The 25595-nt window shown below is 31.3% G+C and overlaps 1 protein-coding gene across 1 annotated transcript; it reads left to right on the top strand.

The window, feature by feature from the left end:
• The first annotated feature begins 1965 nt into the window (after positions 1 to 1965).
• LOC132732030 (perlucin-like protein) lies at positions 1966 to 8919 on the top strand. Its single transcript, XM_060718377.1, has 6 exons — positions 1966 to 2406; positions 2584 to 2711; positions 6239 to 6329; positions 6783 to 6884; positions 7557 to 7667; positions 7969 to 8919. Exons 1-6 carry the CDS (start codon positions 2286 to 2288, stop codon positions 7974 to 7976), a joined length of 561 nt encoding a protein of 186 aa, XP_060574360.1. The 5' UTR covers positions 1966 to 2285; the 3' UTR covers positions 7977 to 8919.
• The last annotated feature ends 16676 nt before the right edge of the window (positions 8920 to 25595 follow it).

Here is a 25595-nt window from a genome sequence, read left to right as displayed (position 1 = left end):
CATTCATAATTTTTGTCTTAAAACAGATACATGTGCAGGAGAAAGAAGGAAATTAAGTTGGACAAATAATAAAAATAATAAGTCACGCGTTTTCAAGGGTTTAAAATCTCTTATTATATAGAATAAATTGTGTTGAAGTAGAACTTCATTGTACTAAAAAAAGTTGATAATGTTTCAAACATTTAACAAAATGTCACATTTGAATGCATAAAATCGTCATCATTTTAATTATTATTGTATTAAATAACATTAATTGTACTTATTAGAACCATTAAATTAGTCCGAAATAACATATCACTTGAAGTGTTTAAAAATGAAAAATAAAATTATCTGAATGTAATTAACATTTATACCATATGATAAAAGCTTAATATATTAGAATTACAACTGTCTTGTTTACAACCATGATTATAATTATCATTATTATTATTATTATCGTCGTCGTCGTCGTCATCATCATCATCATCATCATCATCATCATCATCATTATTATTATTATTATTATTATTATTTTTATTATTATTATTATTATTAGTAACATCTTTTTTGTTTGAAGATTTTTTCTCTCAACGTGCTCTTTGTGAGATTTTGTTTCGCCCTTTGTCCGTCAATGACTGTCTTTGAACTATATCTGATCTTTGATTTTAAATAAACTTCACAGCAATGGTCCTTGAGTGGCCCCTATCAATGTTGTTTAAACATTTCTGGTTGGTTGCATTAAAAGGTCACAAGACGAAATAACGTTATGAAACCAATATTTATTCAGACAATTATCATTTTAGGACATAAAACAAAAGTGCATTCAATATAAATGGTATATGTGAGCGATGAACAAAACTAAACAACAGATCAAAAATGAATGGACTATGTTAAAATTTTGACATTTGTTTTAAAATTGTTTTTCAATTTTGCAAAGAATGGAATACAAAAATTCAATCCTTTATTGAAATATAAAAAGTACTGAACAGAAGTAATACAATAACAATACAAAAATAGTTACTTCTAAATTAGACGGAATTATAGTTCTTTGGATTTATAATTGTGTTTACGTAAGAAACAAGAAATTAACGATTTACATGTATGTTCAACACCCTTTGTGACATTGTTTATACAAATGTCAATTACAAAATATACAAAAACTATCATGGCGTTTTTAAAGTATTACACTTCTAATTCATGAATCATGTACACCATATTCTTGCATATCAGACAGGATTATCTACCGTTTACAACCTATATAATACCCCCATGAAAGACAATCCGCATGCTTTAAATGACATCATTGCCGCGCGCCTTTTATGAATGAATTTATTGAATAGATTTTAGGATGAACCGTTATGAGTGAGGTTGTAAGTTCATACGCTGCTATAAGAAGAAAGTGCATAATGAGAATATCAGTTTCTGAAAATAATTGATATGTAATATGCAAGAAAAAGAATAAAACACCGGCTGTCGGTAAAGACGAAAAATCTATTTCGAGGTTAACTGTTTACAGCGGTAACGAGTAATCAAGAATCGTTGCTATCGATGAAACGTGGTTGAGGTCGTATGAACCGGAGCTGAAAAGACAATCAGCCAAGTGGCACACACCAAGCCTCCTTACTTAAAATCATCATAAGTCACAAGGTCACAAGGTCGATAGTGGTAAAACTATTAATGGGAAATACTTTGAGGAGGCAATCGCTGAGCCAGGTGATCCGTAGAAGAGACCCGAACCATTGGCAGCCGAAACAATACTTACATGACTACGTAACATAGCACGGTGTGCATTGCTAGAGCGTTATGATAGGGATTAAATCACTGTTTGTGATATATTATTTCTGTAACAACATACACGTACAAAAAAGGAAAAATCCTTTGAAATTATCAAGAGATTAGTATAATATCTTTAAAAAATTGAGTATTGTGTCAAAACAGCTTACTTTTATCTTCTTCAAATTCTGTTTTAAAAAGTTCGCATTTGACCAATTGTTAAAACAAAGTGTAAACTTGTAAACGATATGTGTACTAAATTTCAAATGACCTTCTGATTTACGCAGTTATATCAAGGTGCTCACGCAAAACAATTCACATAGCAAACAAGGATGTTAATGTAATAGTTGCGATAGTAATCTTCTACAAACGGAAAGTCTCGTTGCGAGCCATACTGACACCGTTGTGAAAAGTATTTAAGTCTGCTTTGAATATTGAAATTCATTAGAAAACACTAGTATCTAAACACTGACAGTGTAACGTGAAAGAAAATGAAAATATCTTTAGTAAGCGCGCTTTTGGTCTGCTGATATATGACAATTTCAAAAGCAAACGAGGTGTGCCTCAACGAGACGGAATATGATTTCTACATGATGGAGAACCTTGTGACGGACTTTAAAAAAAGACTCGAGTCTTTGAAAGAAAATTTCAAAGGTTTGATTTCTCATTGATATGAAATACGGTTTATATTCAAAACTTTTTTACTGCATGCCATATTTCTCTGCTTATTAATTCACCCGTTTTACATTCATGTTTACATACAAATTCAAATTGAATTAACCTTGATTTGCGCCTTATAACCTTTTAAACATTCGATTGTGTTATTTATAGAGATGGTACATGCAAAATGTCAAAAAACGAAATGTCCTCAAAGCTCTTGCGCTGATGATTGGGTTTCTTACAACGGATCTTGTTACCTCTTTGAAACTTTTCCAGCTCGTAATTTTGAAGAAGCAAGGGTGCGTAAGAACTTATAACTATAACTGATCATTAGATTTGGATGTAACTTATTTTTTCAAAAATCTATTTTAGTTTATACACGATACAAGTATAGAATAAAATACATAAGTAATTCTTTTTCATGTTTATTTGTATGATTTAAGCATTTGACGAGATTATTTACTTATTTTATTTCATTTACTACATATTTTTTATGTGCTGTTGAAATTTTCCGATCCTAATTCATTCTTTAAACTTATACAATAATATTTTAAAAGTATCAAAGTAATGAAATTAAGATAAAATCAGGAATAAAATAAAACTAGCAACTGTATTATTGTACAGCAATATTTGTTGTATTAGTTTTTTTGGATCACTTAAAAAGGGGACCAAATAGATATTGTTTACCTAAATATGCATTGGTCAGAAAGATATGTTCGTTTTCGGTTAAATATATAAAAAATAAAAAGCTATAAAGCTGGAAATCTTCGCATTATAATTTACAAAATGCATTGGTAGTTTTCAAGCGTCATAAGAGAGAACAAATATTTAAAGTTTTACTTTTTCAAAAGTTGATTTCTGTGTTACTAAATTGACTTAAGTTCTTACGATTTTGAAATAATGATTTTTGCGACGGACCCGCCCTCAGGCGCGTTCAGAGCTAAGTCATCTACACATAGGATTTCGTTGGCTACACTCGCGCAATGTGTCCTAAACCAATTAACAGCCCAAGAAATAGTACATGAATTTGATCCTTCAAAACTCCCATACTTTGTCTGGATATCTTAATGTCTTCCATATTTAGCCTTTTCAATTTCAAATTAAGTTATCCAAGTTAAAATATGAACGTATATTATTGATAAAAACGTTGTAGTCCCGTAGTATTATTGCGCAATATGCAAATTACTGCTGAAACGATTTACCGCTGTCGAAAAAGTAGGACAGCAAATTATACTACAATAAAAGTGTAACCTCTGAGTTCCAAGACATTATTAGTAGGAAATAAATATTTCTACATTATACAAAACATTATTATTAACAAATCAAAAGTTTTTCGTGACTCTAGGATAACTCGCGCATTAATAAAAGAAGAACTATTTTCGTGACTCATACCGCAGGTTTAAATAGCTGAATATTCAGCAGTTATTAATATATTAGATACAGTACAATGGCTAGTATAAATATCTATATTTGAAAATGCATGTAAGACACTTTACCGCCATGTAGTCTTTCATGGTAAGGAAGTTATAATATCAGTTCTACTTCAATCCGATTCTTGTGGTTTGTTTACATATTTTACTAGGTCATGATATGAGTTAACCTTCGCTATTCTAAAAATAGATTCTGCTTCACCTGTTCTGATTTTTGGACAGGCGATTAGGAAGTACACATTAAAAATGTAATTAATAAACCAGCGGATTGTAATGCAATACTTTTAGAAATGCTATACAATTGTAAGAAGCAAACAAGTTGAAAATGGAATTTAGTGTGAAGTTGAAAAGGACAACTATAAACACTGTAGTGCTTAAGTGACATTTAAATTAAAATAAAAACGATGTGCTCTGGCCTCTACATCTTTACCTTGTAAATAAAAAAATCTAAGAAATACACTATTAATTGCTGATGATTTTAACCAATTTTTTTTAATGAGACATATCCAAGAGAAATAAAAATACAAATGACTTATATTTTATTGTCTGTATGCCCACTATGATATAACACGAAGCAATTCTAAATAGCATTCTCAAATGTATAATATATTATGTTTGAAGTTTATTTGCCTGGATTTATTCTAGAAATATTTCGTTGATAGTTTTTTTTCTATTTACATATCATTTCTTAGAATAAATCGATAAGGACACTGATTTACAAGTTTGACCAGAGTTTTTAGGCATAAATTTCATTCTGCATTTAAGTGCTTGAAAGTAGAAAATCTGAATTATATCAATTTGGGACACAAAATATATTGCTCTACGAATCTCGAACTTGTATGGAACAAATTTTCTCTGTTAAAATTTGTGTTTTGTTTTTGTTTTGTTTTTTTTTTCTAAAAGAAGCCTTAATGTCTCTCCGGTTGCATGTCCGTCGCATTCAGTGCTGCAGCACTTTGATTATATAGGCAATCGATGTTGATACTTCTTTTTGATATGACTGTCATTGAATATAATTTATATGCATAAATGCACAAACTTATTTGGACTTACTACACAGTGACGTATTGTATTTATTTGGTACATAATTTAAAAGCTTGCAGAAAGTAATTTATTTTTTTTATTGAACATATATGTCCATTTTTTTACAATTATATAATTTTATATTAGTAAATAAATATTATTGTGTACTTTAAAGGAAAAAATAGGCCGGTTCCTAAAGGAATAGTAAGCATGTGTGAAATTCTACCCTTATTGTTAAAAAAAAGAGTCTATCAAATATCCTTTCCTTCATTTTTACAATAATTTAGTCACTCATGTAAAACGATTTAAGTTATATGCCTAGCCAAATCTAAGCAATGTATCCGTTTTTTGTAAACACTTGGTTATGCAGAAATATTCAATAAAAGTTTGATGAAAATGTAACGATTGTCATATCAAATGAATTAAAATTTTATACGTGTAAACCTTTCTTTTCTTCTCAATTCGCTGACAAAAATGAGTGAACGTATCACCTTATTAGCTGTAGATCATTTCATACTGATAAAATTGTAACAATTTGAGGAGTGGGTATGGGCAACAGTGACTCTGAATATGATTTTCATATTGATGGCAGCTGTTTTAAGCTCATAAATAATCTAAAAGTATCTAAATGTCTGAACACAACAGGAAACGTCCCAAAATGCATCATATTCACCATCATTATGAGGCGACTGTACCTCTCTTTCTGGACAGGTTTCTCAGCCTTAGAACTCATTCAAAAAAGTCTCGTGTTATTTAATTCCATATAAAACATCTAATGCATACACTTGCCCCGGTATAACATTTGAAGATATTGATATTTCACAGTTACTGTTAGTGTTTTAACTGCTAACAGTCCATCTATTTCATTGAATTTATTGTTTGTTATGGAACACATATCCACTGTTAGAATACGGTATGAATTTGGTTTGCTGATTTCAAAATTTTTTATCAAACTATGGTTTTGTGTGCATGTTTTTCATCATCACAGATCAATGTTATTAAATGCTCATTTCCGGTCATTTTCGTTATCATCACGAAGAATGTTTAACACTCGAGAACAAAAAAAGTTTCAAATTACAAAACATGAATGGGCAACTGTAGAACTGAAGGAACTTTAGAAGGGTGAAATAGTATTTCGATTGCTTTTCCAATCATAGTTCATATTTTAACAATAACTCAAAATTGTAAAACCTACCGTTAAATTTTATCTTCATATAGGAGTTATTCGAACATATGTCTTACCGGAAATTAACTTTTCTTTTTAACCGATGCAAATTTCCATGAATCATACGAAGTTGGTCCCCCGTGATTTTCTAAGTTAAGCTCTTATATACAGATATGGAATTTGATATATGCCAAATCATTTTTGTTAGGCGTTCTGCAAACAAAGAGAGTCTGAATTGTTGTATGTACAAGATGCGGCGGAAAATGCGTTTATAGTCAGAATGCTGGGCCGCTTGAAATGTAAGTTTATCTTCTAATTGGCATCGTGAAGAAATAAAAATATGTAAAATTAATTTTGCCATCACGTATATATGATGTCGTATTATAACTATTCTGTTAGCCAGATGGTTCTGCGACAATCTATTTGATATATTTTGAGACCTCCTCGTATAATCTGCTTTAAATGTGAATTGTTCATATTTGTTAACAATAAAAACACTATTTGGACACCTTCTTCATTTCAAAGCTAGTAATTATGGTGAAGAAATAATAATAATAATGATTTATGAATAATGATAATGAACCGATTGTGCCAATTAATTTGGATTTTCTAATTTAACTTGACTTTTATGATTTATGATGAAATCAATGAAAAATGACAATTCTTGTCTGTTGAAAAAGTACTAATATGCATACAACGTTCTACGTTCTAACAAATTTGAAATAGTATAACTTATATTACTCATGCTGTAGCAAGTGCGCATTGGCTATTGGGATTGACTGACCAAGGCTCTGAAGGAAAGTGGAAATGGATCGACACAAGTGCTCCAGCGACATTTATCAAATGGGCTCCCGGTATGTGTAAAAGTACAAAACTTGTTTTGGAATGATAAAATGCTATATTGCAGACAAGAGGTTTTTGTTATTTTTTTGTTGTTGTTTCATAAAATGAATCGCGTTTATATTTTAACACTTGCCGTTTGTCAACATATCTTTTTCAAATATAGTATTTATTTTGTTTAGATATACTTTATGTATAGGTTAGAGTGCATATTAGGTGTTCTTCGTAAATAAGAAAGCTAAAAAGGAGCGGAGCTTGCGAAGCGACTGTAGCTTTCTTATTTACGAAGAACATCCAATATGCACTCTAACCGGCTTAGTGCTCCGCCCACTTGCGTTTTATAATATAAAACGTCTAGTTTATATAAAATCTGTTCTATTATGATTTGTAACCGGAAAATTTGAAAAATCCTCGTCGGTGATTGGCTTGAAAAATGGCGAGCCCTTAATATATTTAACATTATATTATATAGTATTATTACGGAAACTGTTGCATTTGAAATATAATGGCATTGCAACTATCCAATTATTTCTTTGGTATATATAAATAACACATAGGTTCAAGGATAGCATTAAAAATAATTTGCTTTTGATATAATTATAATTTGTAAATGCACATGAATACTGATTAACATAATACAGCTACAAATCAGAAGGTTTTATATCATTATAAAATGAATGTCTCAGGTCAACCGGAAGGTCGCACAATACAGAATTGCGTAGTGTTCAGCATTGCCGACTCAAATCGTTGGCATGACGCAGAATGTACTAAGAAATATTCAGTTATCTGCAAAAAAGGTATTCTGTCACTTTCAGAACTATCATCATACATATCTTAACAAATATGATATCTTTTTAACTGATGTCAAAACAGTACTTGTAATACATTTATTTTGGTATAAACACAATGATTCTTGAAAAATACGAATTGTTTTCATACTTACAGTCGTATAATACTTTATAAATAGTAACTTTGAATAATTTAATTTTATTGAAGTTTTCAGCACACACACAGGCTTTTTGTTATAATTTGGTCATATATTTTGAGATACGTATGCTCATATATTTTATAAATGTTTCATTTTTTATTTTATTGCAGTAAAATAGACAGCAGGAAGACAACAACATATATTTGTTCATTGACGTATCTATCGTTATTTCCGTTATGTTACTAAAGACACTTTCACACAATATTATGTAATGAATGGCGACGAGCAAAACATTTGTCCGATCTTATACTACTTTATCATTATTATAGATATGGAGTAATTTCTCCGTCACTTTCTTTCTTTTTTGTTGCGAATTCCAAAACGATGCTCAATGACAATATATAGTAGAACATTTGTTGTTTGTTTTTACGATATTAAAGTTAAAGCTATGACGTATGATGTTGTTCTTTATGACTATATTACACATATAGTGAACCAAAAAAGAAACTTTCGCAAAGTATGTGCCAGTTGTTCAAGTGTACCACTTAGATGTACACGCTTATATACATGTATTAGCTTGTAAAACTCGTTTTGTTTGCAAAATCGATCAGCTAATCCCCGTATAAAAGCCCGATATATTTATTCAACGTAAAAATCGAGTTTCAAAAGGATTGAAAAACTGTACTAACCTATCCACATTCAAACTTGGAGAAAGTTTCTTTTTTGTTTCAGTATATTTTCCATAGATATCATGTATATATATGTGTGTATGTTTAAAAAAAACTTTCTACCAATTTCGGGTGTATGTGTTATTTTCAGAATCGTCTTGCACTATTCACAATGATTTATTTCTGTTATATGTGTACAATGATGTTCTCTCGTATCATTCTGACCACAACATTATGAAATTTATAATTTTGGTTTTGCATTGAGAATGATGATTTCATCGTCTTGTTATGCGGATAACATTTTATTCTAAATGGATAATAAGTAAATAGTGTAATTTGTAAAGTGTTTCGTATATGCTTTTATTTTATTAAACACACACAAAAACTGTACGTTATTTTAAATTATAAATAAGATTAATCTAAATCTAAATAACTTATCTATCAGAAATTTAAAAACATTCTTTAGAAAATTAAAAAAAAAGATTTCTTTATTTGAGATAAAAACGTTTAGTGCTAGTTTCTTGATGAATTGAGAGCTGTCAAGAACTAATCTTAATCACGCTCTAAACGTCCCCGATCGTGTGCCTTTCTTGTTGACGAAATACATATAGTTTCTTAAGATCTTGTTTTTGTATTTAAACTTACTGTGGTCTTCATGCCGACCTACACAATATATCTACCGTCAATCCAAAGTAATTTTAGGAATTTCTGAGGGTTACCTTTTGGCTAAGGCACAGTTACTGGATATTTCTTTTAGTTTATAGATCCTCAATGTAAATCATGGTTGACCGATTGATTATCTAATCTAAATTCAAACATTTTGTGTGCAAGTAACTTCAGTTAATTCAACACAGCAGTCATCTTGAAAGACACTCTTAGTTGATTACGTGATTTTGCAGTGCACTCATTCACTTGCCCATATCGGAACATCCTCGACTATTATACATAATGACCTCGGACAAATTAAGGATTGAAAGTAGTTTCACAACGTGGTTATAGATGTAAATAAAAACAGAGCGTGTAATCTTTGATAATGTACAACGAATGTATACATAGAAAATTTATGATTGAAAATGATAACCAATCTAAAAATGCCCATTGATGTAGAATTTTAAACAAATACGAATTATACCAACCGGTAGACATTTTGTACTTTCGATTTCTACAACCATTATAATAAGTATATAAATTGCGTAAATTTATTTTTATATTTTTTAATCTACTTAATTTAGATGGACTTTTACTACATATATTAGAATAAACATAGTCAACAACTCAAAGCATTAACTCACTTTTTTGTTTACATGTCTAGTTTCTTAGCGTAGGTTAAACCGAAATACCAAATCTGTTCTGTGTAGTCATACTATTGTGATCGAGGTCCTTATCCGAAGACTGACGGAAAGGGCCGAAAAGTTGCGACTGTCACTCGCCCCTTATAGAAAAAAGGCCGGCGAAAATTAAATTGCACAATGACATAGATCATTCAACCATAGCATAACATGTTAAGATTAGGCTTAAAAATAAACAAAAGATCTTACAAAAAAACAGTTTTAAGTAACTTAAAGACGCATTGTGATTTAATGATACTTGATGAGACTTATTTCCTTATTTATATATACTTTTTCAAGAAAATTGTTCCGAGTTATTCTGAACAAATGCGATTTCAAAATAACCCTCCTGGTGTTATTGGCGATTAAATTTTTATCTCCCGCCGAAAGGCGGCGGGGGATATAGAAATAGTCTCTGTCCGTCTGTCCTTCCGTCCTTCCGTCCGTCCGTCCATCCATCCGTCCGTCCGTCCGTCCGTCCGACATTTTGTCCGGAGCATATCTCAAAAAGTATTTGAGGTATTAACTTGAAACTTCATAGGTGGATAGACCTCATTGAGGAGGAGTGCAGTGCACAAGAATGATAACTCTACTCTAATTTTTGAGTTATCGCCCTTTGTTATTTTTCAAAATTAATTATTGTCCAGAGCATAACTCAAAAAGCCTTTCAGATATTAACATGAAACTTCATAGGTGGATAGATCTCACTCAGGAGGCGTGCAGTGCACAAAAATGATAACTTTACCTTTCATATTTTTTGAGTTATTGCCCTTTGTTATTTTTAATACTTAAATTTTCACCTGAGTGGAGCATAACTCAAAAGTGTTTGAGATGTCAACATGAAATGTCATAGGTGGATAGATCTTATTGAGGAGGAATGCTGTGCACAAGAATAATAACTCTTCCCTATAAAATATTTGAGTTATTGCCCTTTTTTTTTTCATACTATTTTGTCCGGAGTAGGGTGCAGCACACAAGAATGATAACCTACCTTGCATTATTTTTTCAGTTATTGCCCTTTGTTATTTTCAGCCATTAGTATTCATATAGGTTTCAAATCTGTAATCACCTCAGCCATCAGTTTTCATTACCAAAAGGCCTCTTAAAATTGTTTTATCTGCTCTACTACATATACATTCTTCCAATGAGCAAACCCATTCGGCGGGGGATGGCCATGTTGACATGGCTCTTGTTTTACTTTAAATTGATGAACGTACAGTATATAGATTTTACTTTATTTATTGTATGTATGAATATTACCAATTAAAACAATATAGTTTCTTATCTCTACCCTCATTCTGTCCCATTTAATTATTCTAAAAACAGTAACAAAAATATAATGGCTTTTTGCAAGCTTATTCAATCATATGGGATACTTGGAAAAAACTTATACTCAATTTCCATAAATAGTTCTCATAGAAAGTAACCGTGTGTTAATGGTTGGGGGTACCAATTCTAAAATATTTTATCAAATAAATAGTTTTCTTTGATTTATTTCAATCAATTATACTCGAAAAAAGATTCGAAAACATTTATCATATACAGATAAATTTATCCAACAATAATCTGTTGCTGATTATGGGTCCTTCCTGTACAGTTTGTATTGCAATAATCCTCCCGACAGCATTCTGTGTAGACTGGACCTGACCTCTGGTTGAAAGGGTTCAAACTTCTGTGTTCTATAGCACAATCCTGAAATAATATATTATGTATTTTAAAAAAGAACCTGTTTTATAAATAAAATATCAGAACGATAGAAAAATCTTATTATAAGCTGATATATACTTTTTCCTTGTGTCAAAAGTAGAGGATAAATGCGCGACTAATCTTCCTACATGACGTTATTTGTAATATCTTACGGAAAGAGACGGAATTTACTCAGCTGTTTAATTATTGTTTTTGACATTTTTTTGTTCAAAGGATTGATTCATACTGGTGAGAATAAGAGAATATGATTCTTTTAGATAATTAATAAAGTAACAAGTGGAAGCAGCCCAAATACAGTGTTTATATCGGCTTGATACTGTAATAATATACATATACTCCCCGTCTCACAAATACAAAATGTCTCTACATACATTGACTGACGCGCATCCAAGATGAAATATTGAATTCTCTCCCCACGGAAACTCTTCGATGCGGCATACCTAAGCACAGAAAATGAAGAAATTTCAAGTAGTTTACCATATCATATCGAATGCAAACTTTTTATCAAGTAATATGATCTGAACATGAATTAAAGTGTGCTTATTAATGTAACAATGACGGTTAAAATATACGCCTTACATTACTGTATGAAGCTGCTGTTACTTGATTAAATTTTATTTTACTTTAAAATGTATACCAAGTTCATATTATATTAATTAACCTCTTATTATTTGATAATAAAACTTGGGAATAAATGTAAGCAAACCTCATTTGAGGAGCTGATAGTTATTTTTTGTCACACTCTTTTGGGTCACTCACGTGCGAACAGTCAAGACAAAGAGGGCCTCGTGATTGCTTTGGCGGGAAACCTGTTATAGTAACGTAAGGTCATATTATTTGACATGTTAATACAAAATATTGTATTTTGTGAACTGTAACTAACTAAAGTTACCTAAACTAAAAAATGTCAATTCAGTGCAAGTAGATATTTTTGGAATTTGGAATTTCAATGGCCTGGTAGTGTTGGTAGTAAAATATTCAGTTACAAATAGATGGCTATTACTAGGTACTAGGTGTGATTTATATTAATTCAATGAAAACATTTAATGACTCATTTTGGCTTTAATGTTCGTAAAGAAGATGACTTCTTTTTTATTTTATTTTTAAAAATGCTTCACAGCGTGTAATTTTAACAATAACTGAAGCACATTGGATACAAACCCCTAAAAGATCAATTTTGTTAAACATTGCGCATCATCAGATAATTTTTGTACACAACTGTTTGAACTGTTCTAATAGCGAATTGATTTGTTGTTTAACAGTGTCCTTTTTTTTAATTGGAATAAATCTAAAAAAAAAATAAATAAATAATAGGTCCTCTGCAACGTCAAAAAATTCAATATCTATTTTTACCTGATAGTCTATACATCCGGATCTGTAATGAGTGTGTCCATTTAAATTTGTAAAACTCTGAACATAACATGTCTGAAATTTATAGAAAAGAAAGAACAACTATCCGACGCATAATATACAATTAGGTAGCTGTCTTAGCTATTTGTATCATTTTCAATGATTGATTCTTACATTTATTCTTCGAGTGCTTATGTCTGATATATTTAAAAAGAAAACAAGTGCAAAGACAGTGACAATTATTTAACTAAAATAACCGCGAATCATAGACAACGTCCTTCTCTAAATATTTCAGGCAACGTAGTGACTGGTTGCCAGAAACACATAAATGTTAACGCCCTCATTGTTTCAAATAATAAAAGTAAGTATTATAATCCGAATTTTCATTTTTTTTTTTTCAATTTAAATTCCCTAGATATTCATTCTTGTGAATGGAAGGTTTTCAGTCATTCTTTTACCTGATTATCAGAACATGCCATAATTTTGTCACAGTAAGAAAGTACGGAAGTGTAATCACAAGAAAAACATTTGGGTGTAGCTGAAAGATATAAATACACCGAAAATCTATCCATGAATTACTTTGCATAAAAAAATTCTCGTATGGCAATAAAATTCATCACTCATAACACATGGTAAAAGAAGAGGCAACTTTGTCTCCATCTGGAGTTTTTTATGTTTTGTGTCATACAGAAACACAGGTCATAAAACCACGGTTGGACCGTGTTATTGCTTTATTAAAAACAAACATTTTCGACCGTTATTTTGCTGTTGTCTGTCTGTTTGCATCCTTTACAGTCCTTTTTTCCTCTTTTTGACAGTGTTTGCTGAAATGAGGAATATTGTATTTGTAGGAGGGCTGATTGATAAGCTCGAGGAATTTTGCATAAATATTTTATTTTCTTATATTTCCTCTTTTTATTTACAGTTATTATGTATTAACGTAATACGTATACATTGTGTAAATATGAAAGAAAGTTCTAAATAAACACCCAAAATATGTAGAACCATAGTAACTTATGTCTTGTTTGTTGCCGGGCTCCATTTTTCACCGTTAATATTCTTCTATAAATAATGGAAAATATTATTTTCGGAATAGAAATAAATAACTGAGCAGACGTTCAAGTAACTTCATGATGTACTTTCCGTAAAACAGTATTCGTTACAGAAACAATGTTGTTTAAATCTCGCTCGTGCAAAGCATTTCTTTTGTTGTTATGATGTCTTCAAAAAACGAATAATTACGTGCAATGGATAAATCGCCATGTAGCCTATAAACATGATTGAAGATTCGGTACTGCAAACTCATTTATATACAAGTCGTATGAACACAATAATAATTGGTGAGACAATGAAAATAAACTCGTTTGAATACATCTGCGGATGTTTCTTAATTCAAAATTTCACCACTGTTATGTTTAAACGTTGAATTCTGCTTAAGTCGGTGCTAGGGGGCGTGGACGGTAACTTGCACTTTCCAGTACCGTCCATGAACAGGCTCAATCAAACCGAGCCTGCAACATTTTACAATTTTGCCTTGTTGGGCTTTCTTTAGGTATTTGTTTTTCTCTATTTATGTACTTATTTTTCCCTTCAGACTCCAAATAAAGCAAATACGAGGAATGTTTGATATATTCGTAGTTTTATTGAAGAATGTTAGGAATACATCGATTCAAAATATTTTTTTTCAGAAGAATCAACACTTTTGCATCAGACTCAGTAATTTTCATTTATCAGCGCATAAAGTTGATATTAGTTCTTTTTCGCCAGCTAACAAACAGAAATGCAAAAATACGGATGATCTACACAATAAACAGACGCCGTACACGGGCAAGGAGCAAAAAGAAACACTGACAATGCACCTTATGTGTAATGCATTAAACTGTCTACCTTTTTAAAAACGTTCCAAGAAGATTAATAAGTGTTATTTAGACCTTACAATTCTTACAAAATGCATCATTCTGTTCATCATTTGTTCCTTCAATAGAACTGAAATTGTTATTTTCACCTGAAAAAATAAAAGTACATGTAGTTCATGCACCAACACATTAGAAATGGCGAAATTCAAGCTAAAAATATGGAAGAAAGCTTCAGGTTTTCCACCCTGAGTAGAACTACTGATGTTGCGTAAGCCAGCTCGATAGATTCCTTAAATGAAAAAACCAAAGTCCCTGGCAGTTTCGAACCTACAGCGATGATGTGTCAAGTGTTTTGAGGTCATTAGCCAAAACTTAAAGAACAGAACATGTATGTTAATTCAGTAATCTATTTCTAATATACTTGAAGTCATTGCATAGTATTTTCGACTTAAACATTCTGAACAAAAAATAGTGTTTTCCTCTGCGATTGATTGCGCTGAGTATACGTTTTTGTTTACCTATTGATTAAGCTGAACATACAAAAACATTTTGGCAATTTATTCTCTTTACTTAATTCAGAAAAAAAAATAAGATGAAACTTTCGAAAAATATGCAACTCTGTTCATCAAAAATACTTTATGTAATACTATACCTAATGAAACTGTTTCACTTATTTGAAACAATGAATTTCAAACAAATTGATAGAAATTACCTGTTTTAAAAGTGTATCCAAGATAATAACCAAAGCAATTGTCCTGTTTTTGTCCATCAAAAGTACCGAATATTTAGCATCTGCAGCTGGGTGACTGATATTGTAGTTACCGCTTGGCAAGTTCATAAATATGATTCTGTAGAAATATAAAAAAACAAGAATTTGTATCAGAGTTACCAACGTCTCCCGCTTCGGGCAGGTTTTATATGAAGCATAAAATTATGTTATTTCAAAAGATTGAGGTATGGATCTCAGGACTTTCAGTCCAAAATTATGATCAATGCTAGATCTGCAAATGCAACAATATTTTTTTTAAATAAAATGAAACACGGAATTTAAAAATCTATCATGTTAAGCTTTGACCTCTAAGTGTGACCTTTACCTTGGAGGAAGGGGTACATTTTCAAAATCCCTTGAACTATGAAGAAGTTATAGATCGGACACAAATTATACCCTATTACAGACTAATCTTTGACCTCTAAGTGTGACCTTGGAGGTAGGAACCCATGTTTTGCGCCTGACATATTGTCTTATTATTGTGATCATTTGTACACAATATTTTTAAACTCCATTGATATATCGAAAAAGTATGGACTGGACACAAAATATACCCTTTAACAGTATATGTAAATATTTGACCTCTAAGTGTGACCTTAACCTTGGAGGTAGTGACACAGATCTTACACGTTACATATCATCTTATCATTGTGACTATTTGTGCAAAGTATATTCGAAATCCCTTAATCTATGAAAAAGTTATGTACGGGACACAAAATATGCAATATAACACGCTCTGTTAACCTTTGACCTCTAAGTGTGACGTTGACCTTGGAGGTAGGGTGCAGGTGTTGTACTTGACATATCCTCTAATTATTGTGACAATCTGTGCCAAGTTATTTCAAAATCCCGAAGAAGTTCTAGATCGGACATAAAATATACCCTAAAACAGACAATGTTAATTTTTGATCTCTTAATGTGACCTTGAACTTATAAATAGGGCTGCAGGTGTTGTGCATGACACATCGTCTTATTGAAGTGACTATTTGTGGCAATTATTTACAAAATCCTTCGATCTATAAAAAAGTTTAGACCGGACACAAAAGTTACTCTATAACAGACTATGTTAAACTTTAAACTCCAAGTGTGACCTTGAGCTTGGAGGAAGGTGACCGGTTGTTGCGCAAGGCACATCGTCTCATTATTGTAAACAATTGTGGCAAGTATTTACAAAATCCCTTTAACGATAAGAAAGTTATGGACCGGACACGACATAAACCCTCAAATAGACAATGATGACCTTGAATGAGCAAGTGCAACCTTGACCCTGGAGGTACTTAATTACTTACTTACTTACTAACTTACTTACTTACTTACTTACTTACTCACTCACTCACTTACTAACTCAATCACTCACTCATCCAATCACCAATCCACCATCCTACCCACCTACCACCCTTGACTTACTTACTTTCTTACTCACTCACTCACTCACTCACTCACTCACTCACTCACTTACTCACTTACTTACTTACTTACTTATTTACTTACTAGTACTTTAATTGTCTTAACTTCAATATGTAAATTTATGTTTAATATTTGGTAAAAAGTCCACTAACTTTATAAAGCTCTTCATTTACAAAAGAGCAAAGTAAACAATCCTGACACACATAAAGTGCTGAAAATAAAATTATGTATTGAAACAAGGAGATGAGCAAAAAATTTGATAAACAAGATCAACAAGGAAAAGCGGCGTTCAATGAACGCAATCCCCATATGACCCAGCAACAAGAACCAGTGGCAAGGAGCCCAGGCTGACCCAAAACAAAAACAGGGTAGGGCAAAAACAGAGCACGGACAGGTAAATCATTAAATGATAAATAATTTGTTACGGATTAGGAATTCAAAGAAAAGAATAATAGGCCCACAAAGGGGAAGGGATAGGAGACCGGGAGAAGGGGGGGTTTAATTAAATAAATAAAAACTAGAGGTAATGGGAAAGATACTTACCGTTGACGAGAAAACAACAAGGGACACAAGCAAAAGTGTCACCAAAACAGTATGAAACAACATTGACATACATCTGAGGGAACACAGAGGGGCGCCGCCTTGGAACGGTCAGCAGTATAATAATGACTGCTGGGGAGTTTAAACCGGTTAATGGTGCACCAAACCTCGCTCTTAGCCCCACCATGTTCCTATAAACGCGACAGTGTAAATAAAATGAATCCCTGCCAAGTGAAATTCTAACAGTTGTCATGGTTACAAAAAGTTAAATAAGTAAAACACTAAAATGATCATGTAGAAACATATAAAAGTAAACGCAATGACCATAACTAAAAAAAGTACCCAATGTCCTAAAGGAAGACAGAGCAACAAGAAAATCACCTACAAGAGCCCGACGAAGCAAGGCAGAAGACGAACATTAAGACAATTCAGTCCCAAAGGGCTTTAAGAACTATCCATCATAGAGTCTCCCACTTGGTCCGTCAGATGTAATCAAAAGAGGAAAGCGTAGTGTCCAACTGTAAAAGGGTTGAACACTAAACATGCAGTATGTCTTAAAATAGTAGGGTCATAACCTCTTTTACTAAATTGTTTAATGATTTTAGTAAAAACAGCAGAAAATTACCATGACCCAAAATCTTACGAAGTTTGTAAATCACATCGCCATAAAAACCAGGCTGGCTAATCCCTTGCCGCAGAAGAGTTTTAAATCACTATTGAATTTAGAAATTAAATAAAAGTTACGATTGTAAAATTTAGTAAAATATTTCCGTAATTTATGATAGCGGTATCCCTGTTTTAGAAGCTTGCTGGTAATAAATATATTCTGCTCATTGAAATCCTTTTCGTTGCTACAAGCTCTAGCGAATCTAATTAACTGAGAAACATAAACCCCGTAAGATGTTGCATGGGGTACGTCTCCATCTAAATGTGGATAATTAACTATACAAAAGTCAAAGTCATCTCTTTTATCATAGATTTTCGTGTGAATAGAATTGTTGTTGATAGTAATATGAAGTTCTAAAATTTCAAGAGTTCGTTTTATTAAGTTGTAGTTCATGCGGATAAATGTCAGACACTATTTGATCAAAATAGGGATTATCTAAATTAAAAAATATCATCAAGGTATCTGGAAGTATTATTAAATGCAACTATAACATCTTGTTGTTTATTTTCAGAGAGACTCAACATAAAGTCTCTTTCATATCAGTACAAAAACAAATCGGCGACCAGGGGTGCACAATTAGTACCCATAGGAATTCCTATGATCTGTTTAAATAGGGTATTAACAAACCTGACATAAATGTTGTCTAAAAGAAAAGAGAGTGCTCTACAAACTTCGTCACAGGTCCACATAGTATAATGTTTAACAATACCGTTAGTAAAAAAAGCTTTGTTAGAATTACATGCCAGAAAAGTATTAGGGAAATTAGTTTATCATTGATTAATTTATGATGCAAAGTTGTATAAAGTGTAGAAAAATCGTATGTACTGACAGTTGAAGCTTGATAGTTCTTAATTTTGAATTTATCCAAGATTTCACCAGAATTTTTAATTGACCAAAAGAGATGTTTGCCTGTATTTTCATAGACTTTATCACAATATCTAATTATATGTGTTTTAATGGCAGCCAAACAAGACGTCAATATAATAGAAAGTTTACTTGTAGTGCAAGATGTAGAATTAGCAATGAATCTGGCTTTGTAAGGTTTTTTTTATGTAATTTAGGAATCCAATACATAATAGGAAGTTTGAGTTCTTTTTCATTTATTTGGACTTTAAGATTGGAAATATTAGTAGTGTACATATAAATGAACGCAAATGCACATTCTGCAATGTGTTAGAAGATGAATTCCATTTTTATTACAATGTAGAATGTTCTCTCAATTAAGAACACAATATATTCCAATTTGTTACTGGCGATCTCCAAATATGTTTAAATTCATAGAATTAATGATACTGAAAATATATTGTTAATTAGAAAACTGAGTATATGTATTTCAAAAGCATTCGTGATGCGCTCAGATATTTTATATGGTGCTGATAAGTATGTAATTGACTTTCATATCTGTCTATACTTTTGTTAAAGCTAGACTTATAGTACTACAGCGTATGTTTCTCTTATTATATCATTCTTCCAATTGACATTTTGGTCAATATAAGTTAGTCATATGAATATGTGATATACCTTCTATGTCAGTCATGTAAATGTGTGATATATCCTATATGAGATAATTTTTACAGCTCAAATGCATGTATATGTATATCTAGATGTTATATTACAAGCAAACCTGTTGTTATCAAATTGTTCCTCATCATATCTTGTCATTGAGAAAGAGGAAATACATATTAAGTAAACATGCATCTTTAGACTATAGTGCAATTTACCAGGTGTCTATCTTGTATTTCGCTTTTGAGCATGCCCGTAACTTTTAAATCTATTCTTCATAGTAACGCCATATACATTCGTTTGGACAATGCAAATAAACATAGCAGTTTAATCCATTTCATAAGGATATCACAGATAATCAAGTTAATCAAAATTGTTTGGACAATACACATTTATATACAAATTTGTTCCATTTGATTAGATAACTGATGTTAATTATGTTAAGAAATTATATTGTATGTCAATATATTGTTAAAGCTATAGTGCGGCGAATGTTACATAACTCGATATACAGGTCGAGCGATAAGACAGTAGGAATTATCTCCCGTGCTTAAATAAATGGTTTAAATATTACTAATGTCAAAAATGGTGTATGCAGTATGAAGAAATGTATGTAAAATTTACACTTTCGTTATCAACATGATTTAAATTCAATATTCAATTGAGAAAGATTTTAATCTGTCAAATTATCTACTTTACTAGCGATAGATCTAATCTAATATGTAAAGTTATTACAATTGGATTTTTATCACACTTTATTATTCTTTTAAATCTTATGTTGCATATATACTATTGACACATACGACGAAAATGTGAATTATTATAAACATGTACATCATGTAATAAGTGAATATATGTTTTCATTTCCTATGTAAAATGTGCTACTGTAATGCATGTATGAGATCATGTTAATTTAATATTGATGCACGTTTGTCATTTTATATATTTTGCATATTGTACCACATGGGTCTATGACTTTCTGGGAAAAGATAAATACACTTGTAAACTAGTAAATACATTTTAAATACACCAGCAGTCTGGTCAGTTATATACTACCAAATAAGAAAAGTAACAATAGATAGAAAACCAAGAAGTTTCCAACATAAATATCTGATGCGAATTCTTCCAACAAACAAACATTGATCCAATGTAAAATAACCGAATCAAATTTGTATTATTTTTGCAATATGCACATCGAAGTTCTGGGAATGTAATGTAGTACAACTTTTTTGGAATAAAGTAGGTTATTATCTGGCTGAAGAACATATCGGAATCAAATTAAGTTCATGATGGTTATCAGTTTTGGTATTACGGAGGAAAACGTAATCAATCAAAATGTCATGAATTTTATAATATTCCTTATGAAATCATATATTTTTCAAATTAAGAATAGAAATCAGCAACTTAATTTTGAAAATTTTAGAACCTATCTAAATATTAGAATAAAACTAGAAAGAGAGATCGCAATACTAAGTGATAAACTATACCAACATAATAAAAAATGTTCTATATTTGAAACTTGAAACTTAACCATTTCTTACTACTAGTATTAGATTGGCATAATGTCAAAATGTAATTGCAAATGCAACATCATATTTTTTGTTCTCAATAATGTAATTGGAAACGATAAGAATCCCTCATTTTTTAACTTTTTTAAATACATTTTCTTATAAACATCTTTTTCATCTAATTGATTTAATGTTCCAAATTCAAAACCATTTCCAAAACACTGCAAAATAAGAAAAGCTAAAATAATCCATGAATCATTTTCATAAGATTGATAATAAACTTTTATTTAAAAATATCATAAGATTTATTGTTTATTTCTACTAAACTAAAATACTTCTTTGATCAGGTAAAGGGAGTTAGATAAATTCAATTATGAGTCGGTTCTAAAACAGGAGAAGTCAGATATGTTAAAGCCTATAGATAACATTTGGAATAATTTTGAAATGATTTAATGAAGATTCTAAAGATTTAAATGTTTATGCTGTTCAAGCGATGTTAGTGCAAAAGGTGAACTGTTTTATTTAGCTAGTTGCAAAAATGCTGACTAATTTTATTATTTACATCATCGCAAAATATACGACGCATTTTAGTGTCCCATTTAATGCTGAAACTACTTTTAAATTTCTTATTCCCATTTTTTTACCCTTGTATTGGTAACGTAAATACCACGTTTGACAATATTATCTCTAGTGATTGTATACCTATCTATTGTTTATTCATATTTTAATGTAATGTAAAGACGCATTGTCATTGTAAATCTTTGTTAATCTAGTTGATCTAGTTGACAGAGAGATGTTTTTCTCATGTTGATATATCAGGTCATTTTGTTTACGTGAGGAAAGACTTGTTTATTTCTTTATCTTACATATTTGTTTTAAGAAGTTTTCTTCCTTATGCGTAAATGTTTCGAAAATCATTTTATGTCTGTACGATACTTGAATGTTATATTTCTTTTAAATAAATTAAAGATATATAAATATAAATAGCCGTTAATACGTTTCAAATCTCTGCCATCACCCCTAAGTTTTGTTCAATTTAAAAAACAAATGCTTACCAACAATTCATAATTTACAACATTTGATTATTCAATTTGATAAAAACTAGAGTGCATAAGTCAATATACTCGCAAACAGTGTATAATACACGCTCTTTAAGATTTCAAGCATTATCAAAGCATCAACTTTGATGCTGAACTCAAACCACTATTCAATTATCATTTTGGGTTCGAATCGTTCCAGTGTCTTTGGTGGTGGTGATGGTGTTGGTAATTTTCACTCCGGATCACGTCAGTATTTACCGGAGCTGAATCATTCCTTTGCAGGCTGTCAAGTAGTTTACCAGTACTTGTTGCCGTCAATATCGCAAGTAACTTTTTACTTCTTTACATGCCAGAGAAGAGGTACAGTGCGAATAACCATATAAAAGAATTTCAAGATCAACCATAACGAAAGTGAACTGCGCCGTCCGGGAAACGAACCCGGGACGCCCGATTCACAGTCCAACGATCTACCTATTGAGCTAACAGGACATCTTTCGCCAGTGTCTTTTATTTATCATTTGTCTGTAGAACATAATATTAGTCGTTCTAGTCAGTTGCTCTCTTGTGCCAGGAATATTGAAAGATGTGTCTGAGGTTTTCCTCTACCAGAAAATCTATGACTAATATAACCTACACATGTCTTTCATGATCACTCTCATAAAATTGGTACACATGGAGGAAGAAGGAAGTTTAGCCAAATACAGAGAAGTTAAAATGTCTTTGTGTACAGTAAAGTAAGAATAGAAAATAGTGTTTGATGTTTTTAAATATTTTTTTACCAAAATACAATGATGTAGATTTCTAATTTTTGTATCAATCTTTTCGATACATTATCATTTCAGAAAACTATATTTAATCCTTTGTATTTACAATATTTAGTATTTGCTTATACATGTATAAAGAACTCCATTGCACTTGATTGTTTTATTGCAGTATCACATTGTACAGAATGGTAATAAATAGAGTATATTCAAGTTTTTTTTTATAAATACAGGATTTTTTTTTCATCGACTGGTATGATATAAATTTCACGAGGGCAGTAGCTACGAGTGAAATATGATAATTTGCATACCACAAGATGTATATAGGCTAGATTTAAAAGAAAGTATTCCGGCAAGACACCAGTGAGAAATAGATTTTTACAGTGAAAATACGGAAAATACAAATACGCATATTATTTCACCAATCTTTCATTTTTAAGTATATAATAAGCAAGTTAATTGCACTCATAAAAATATGAAAATAATTAAATAAGATATAATAATGGGTATTAACCATGTCATGCAACACACTACCGAGGATAACACGTTGTCTAGAAAATAACTAGCTATTATATAAAATAATTAATAAAAATAATAGAATAGTGTAATAACAATTAAGTAATAGATTAGTCTTATAATTTAGTGTGAAGGTTGATTGGGATTGTAGTAAATTATTAAATACTGATTTAGAGGACATTTGTTATTTGTATTGCTCCATTGGTGAGACAGAATCCATAGTCCTCCTTTTAAACGAACATTATGTCTATAAGTCGTCTAACGTGACTTTAAATCATTCAATTAGGAGTAAATGTTTGTGTCTCAAGTGTATCATACATCATTTTCATTTTTTATTCATAATTTGTCGTTGCACTAACAAAAATAGTACATGTAGTTCTATATATAAAACGTTTAACATTTCTTTAACATAATTATGACAAGGAAATTATAGGTGGGTGACATGAAATCGTCCAGTTTAATATATTTCTGGTATACTTGTGTGGTAATGTAAAGCTTTTTTGCACTTTCATCTTGTTCGGTTAGAATTCACATGGCTATAAAAAGTTTAAGTATGTTTTTGTTCTACATCTTCGTGAAGGAAGATAATTTATTTCGTCGTCTTTCAAATCACTGGTACTTTGATGTAGTTTTCTGATATACAATAAATATCTGTTTACGCATCTAAGTTAAATATAAAACTTTATTTGTAACTAGCAAGTATGACAGATGGTATGTCGTAAACAAAAGGATTAGATAGATACATATCATACTATACATTGTGTACGTGGTGAAGCCTTGTTTATTTCAAATATTCTTAAAATGTAAACTTGACAAATATAGTATTTACATTTTGTTGTTAAGCAAATTGGTATTTGTGAGGAAATTGTATTTGAAGAAAACAAATATATACAAAGATATGATTCTTCTAAGCACCAAAGCGCGATGTACGATGATGAAAATGCGATGGTACGAACGTGAAAAAACACTTGTACGATGGTGAAACAACGATAGTAAGATCGTGAAACAACAAAGGCACGATGATGAAAACGTGATGTTACGATGGTAAAAACACAATGGTACGATGGTAAAAATGCGATGGTACGAAGATGAAACTGCGATGTCATGATGATTGAATCGTGTCATTACATCATCGTGATTTCACCATAATTCGTACAATTGTTGTTTCATCATCGTGCCGTCGTGTTTTCATCATCGCACCATCGCGTTTTAAACATTGAACCATCTTGGATAGCGGTTCAGGGAGACAAAAAATAGCACGTATGTCTAAACGGAACACCGTAATCGGGCGATATTTGAACCATACAATATCATGACTTGTTTCACATCTCGCCGGAATCTCGCGTCTCGCTTCGCATCTCGTACGTCGACGTGAGACAAAAAAAGTCATTCGAGGCCATATACCGCTAAATTGTATTCCCTTTATGTTCTATATAAAACTGACTTTTTCAAAGAGCTACAAAGCATAACTTGACACTTTTAGAGAACAAATCCTTATCTCATTTTAAAGAGTAATGATACAACTGATATAAAATGTGAAAAATCGAGGTCATATATTTGCTAAGAAAATATTGTAGCCGTAGAATCACTAAAAAATATGCCATTGAATTTCACTTTATCAAATATAACCTTTGCCCGCAGGTTTTCTACCAAAATATCAAAAACATACCTATGATGAAATTAAAACAGAAACCAGCTAGTGTCAAGACGTATATGGACATGTAGAGTAAATAAAGTAGTGTTCGATAACCTGTCCGCCATTACCCGACAATGCCAGATGGCTTCCGCGCTTGTTTATTTACCATAGTGAGGCCATTGAGTATCATTGAGTACCACTGTAAATCCTCTGTCCCCTTTTTGCCACCGTAGATACTGCCTTGTTGTTGCTTAGAATATTTCTTAAATCATTTATAAAACTTCAAGTATCGCAAAAGGAACGTGTCACAAATAATAACGATAAGAATGGACTCTCTGCATATTTGGGGTCTTGAGGCTGCACTGGTAGAAATTTTCATTGTAACATGCAAAACAGGGATATTCTTTAAGTAAATATATGACTCCTATGCAGAGGCAGGAAGTTTTTGATTGACCAGAAGTGACCTAAAAACGGTATCATAAATACAAAAAACACACAAGACAATGGCTGGTAGCCGGTTTACGAACGGGCATAACTATTA

Source organism: Ruditapes philippinarum, unplaced genomic scaffold (assembly GCF_026571515.1).
Source record: "Ruditapes philippinarum isolate M1 unplaced genomic scaffold, ASM2657151v2 ctg2963_1_1_1_1, whole genome shotgun sequence".
NCBI classification, from domain to species: Eukaryota; Metazoa; Mollusca; class Bivalvia; order Venerida; family Veneridae; genus Ruditapes; species Ruditapes philippinarum.
The sequence above is the reverse complement of the archived record's forward strand: the minus strand, read 5'-3'. Positions and strand labels throughout refer to the sequence as shown.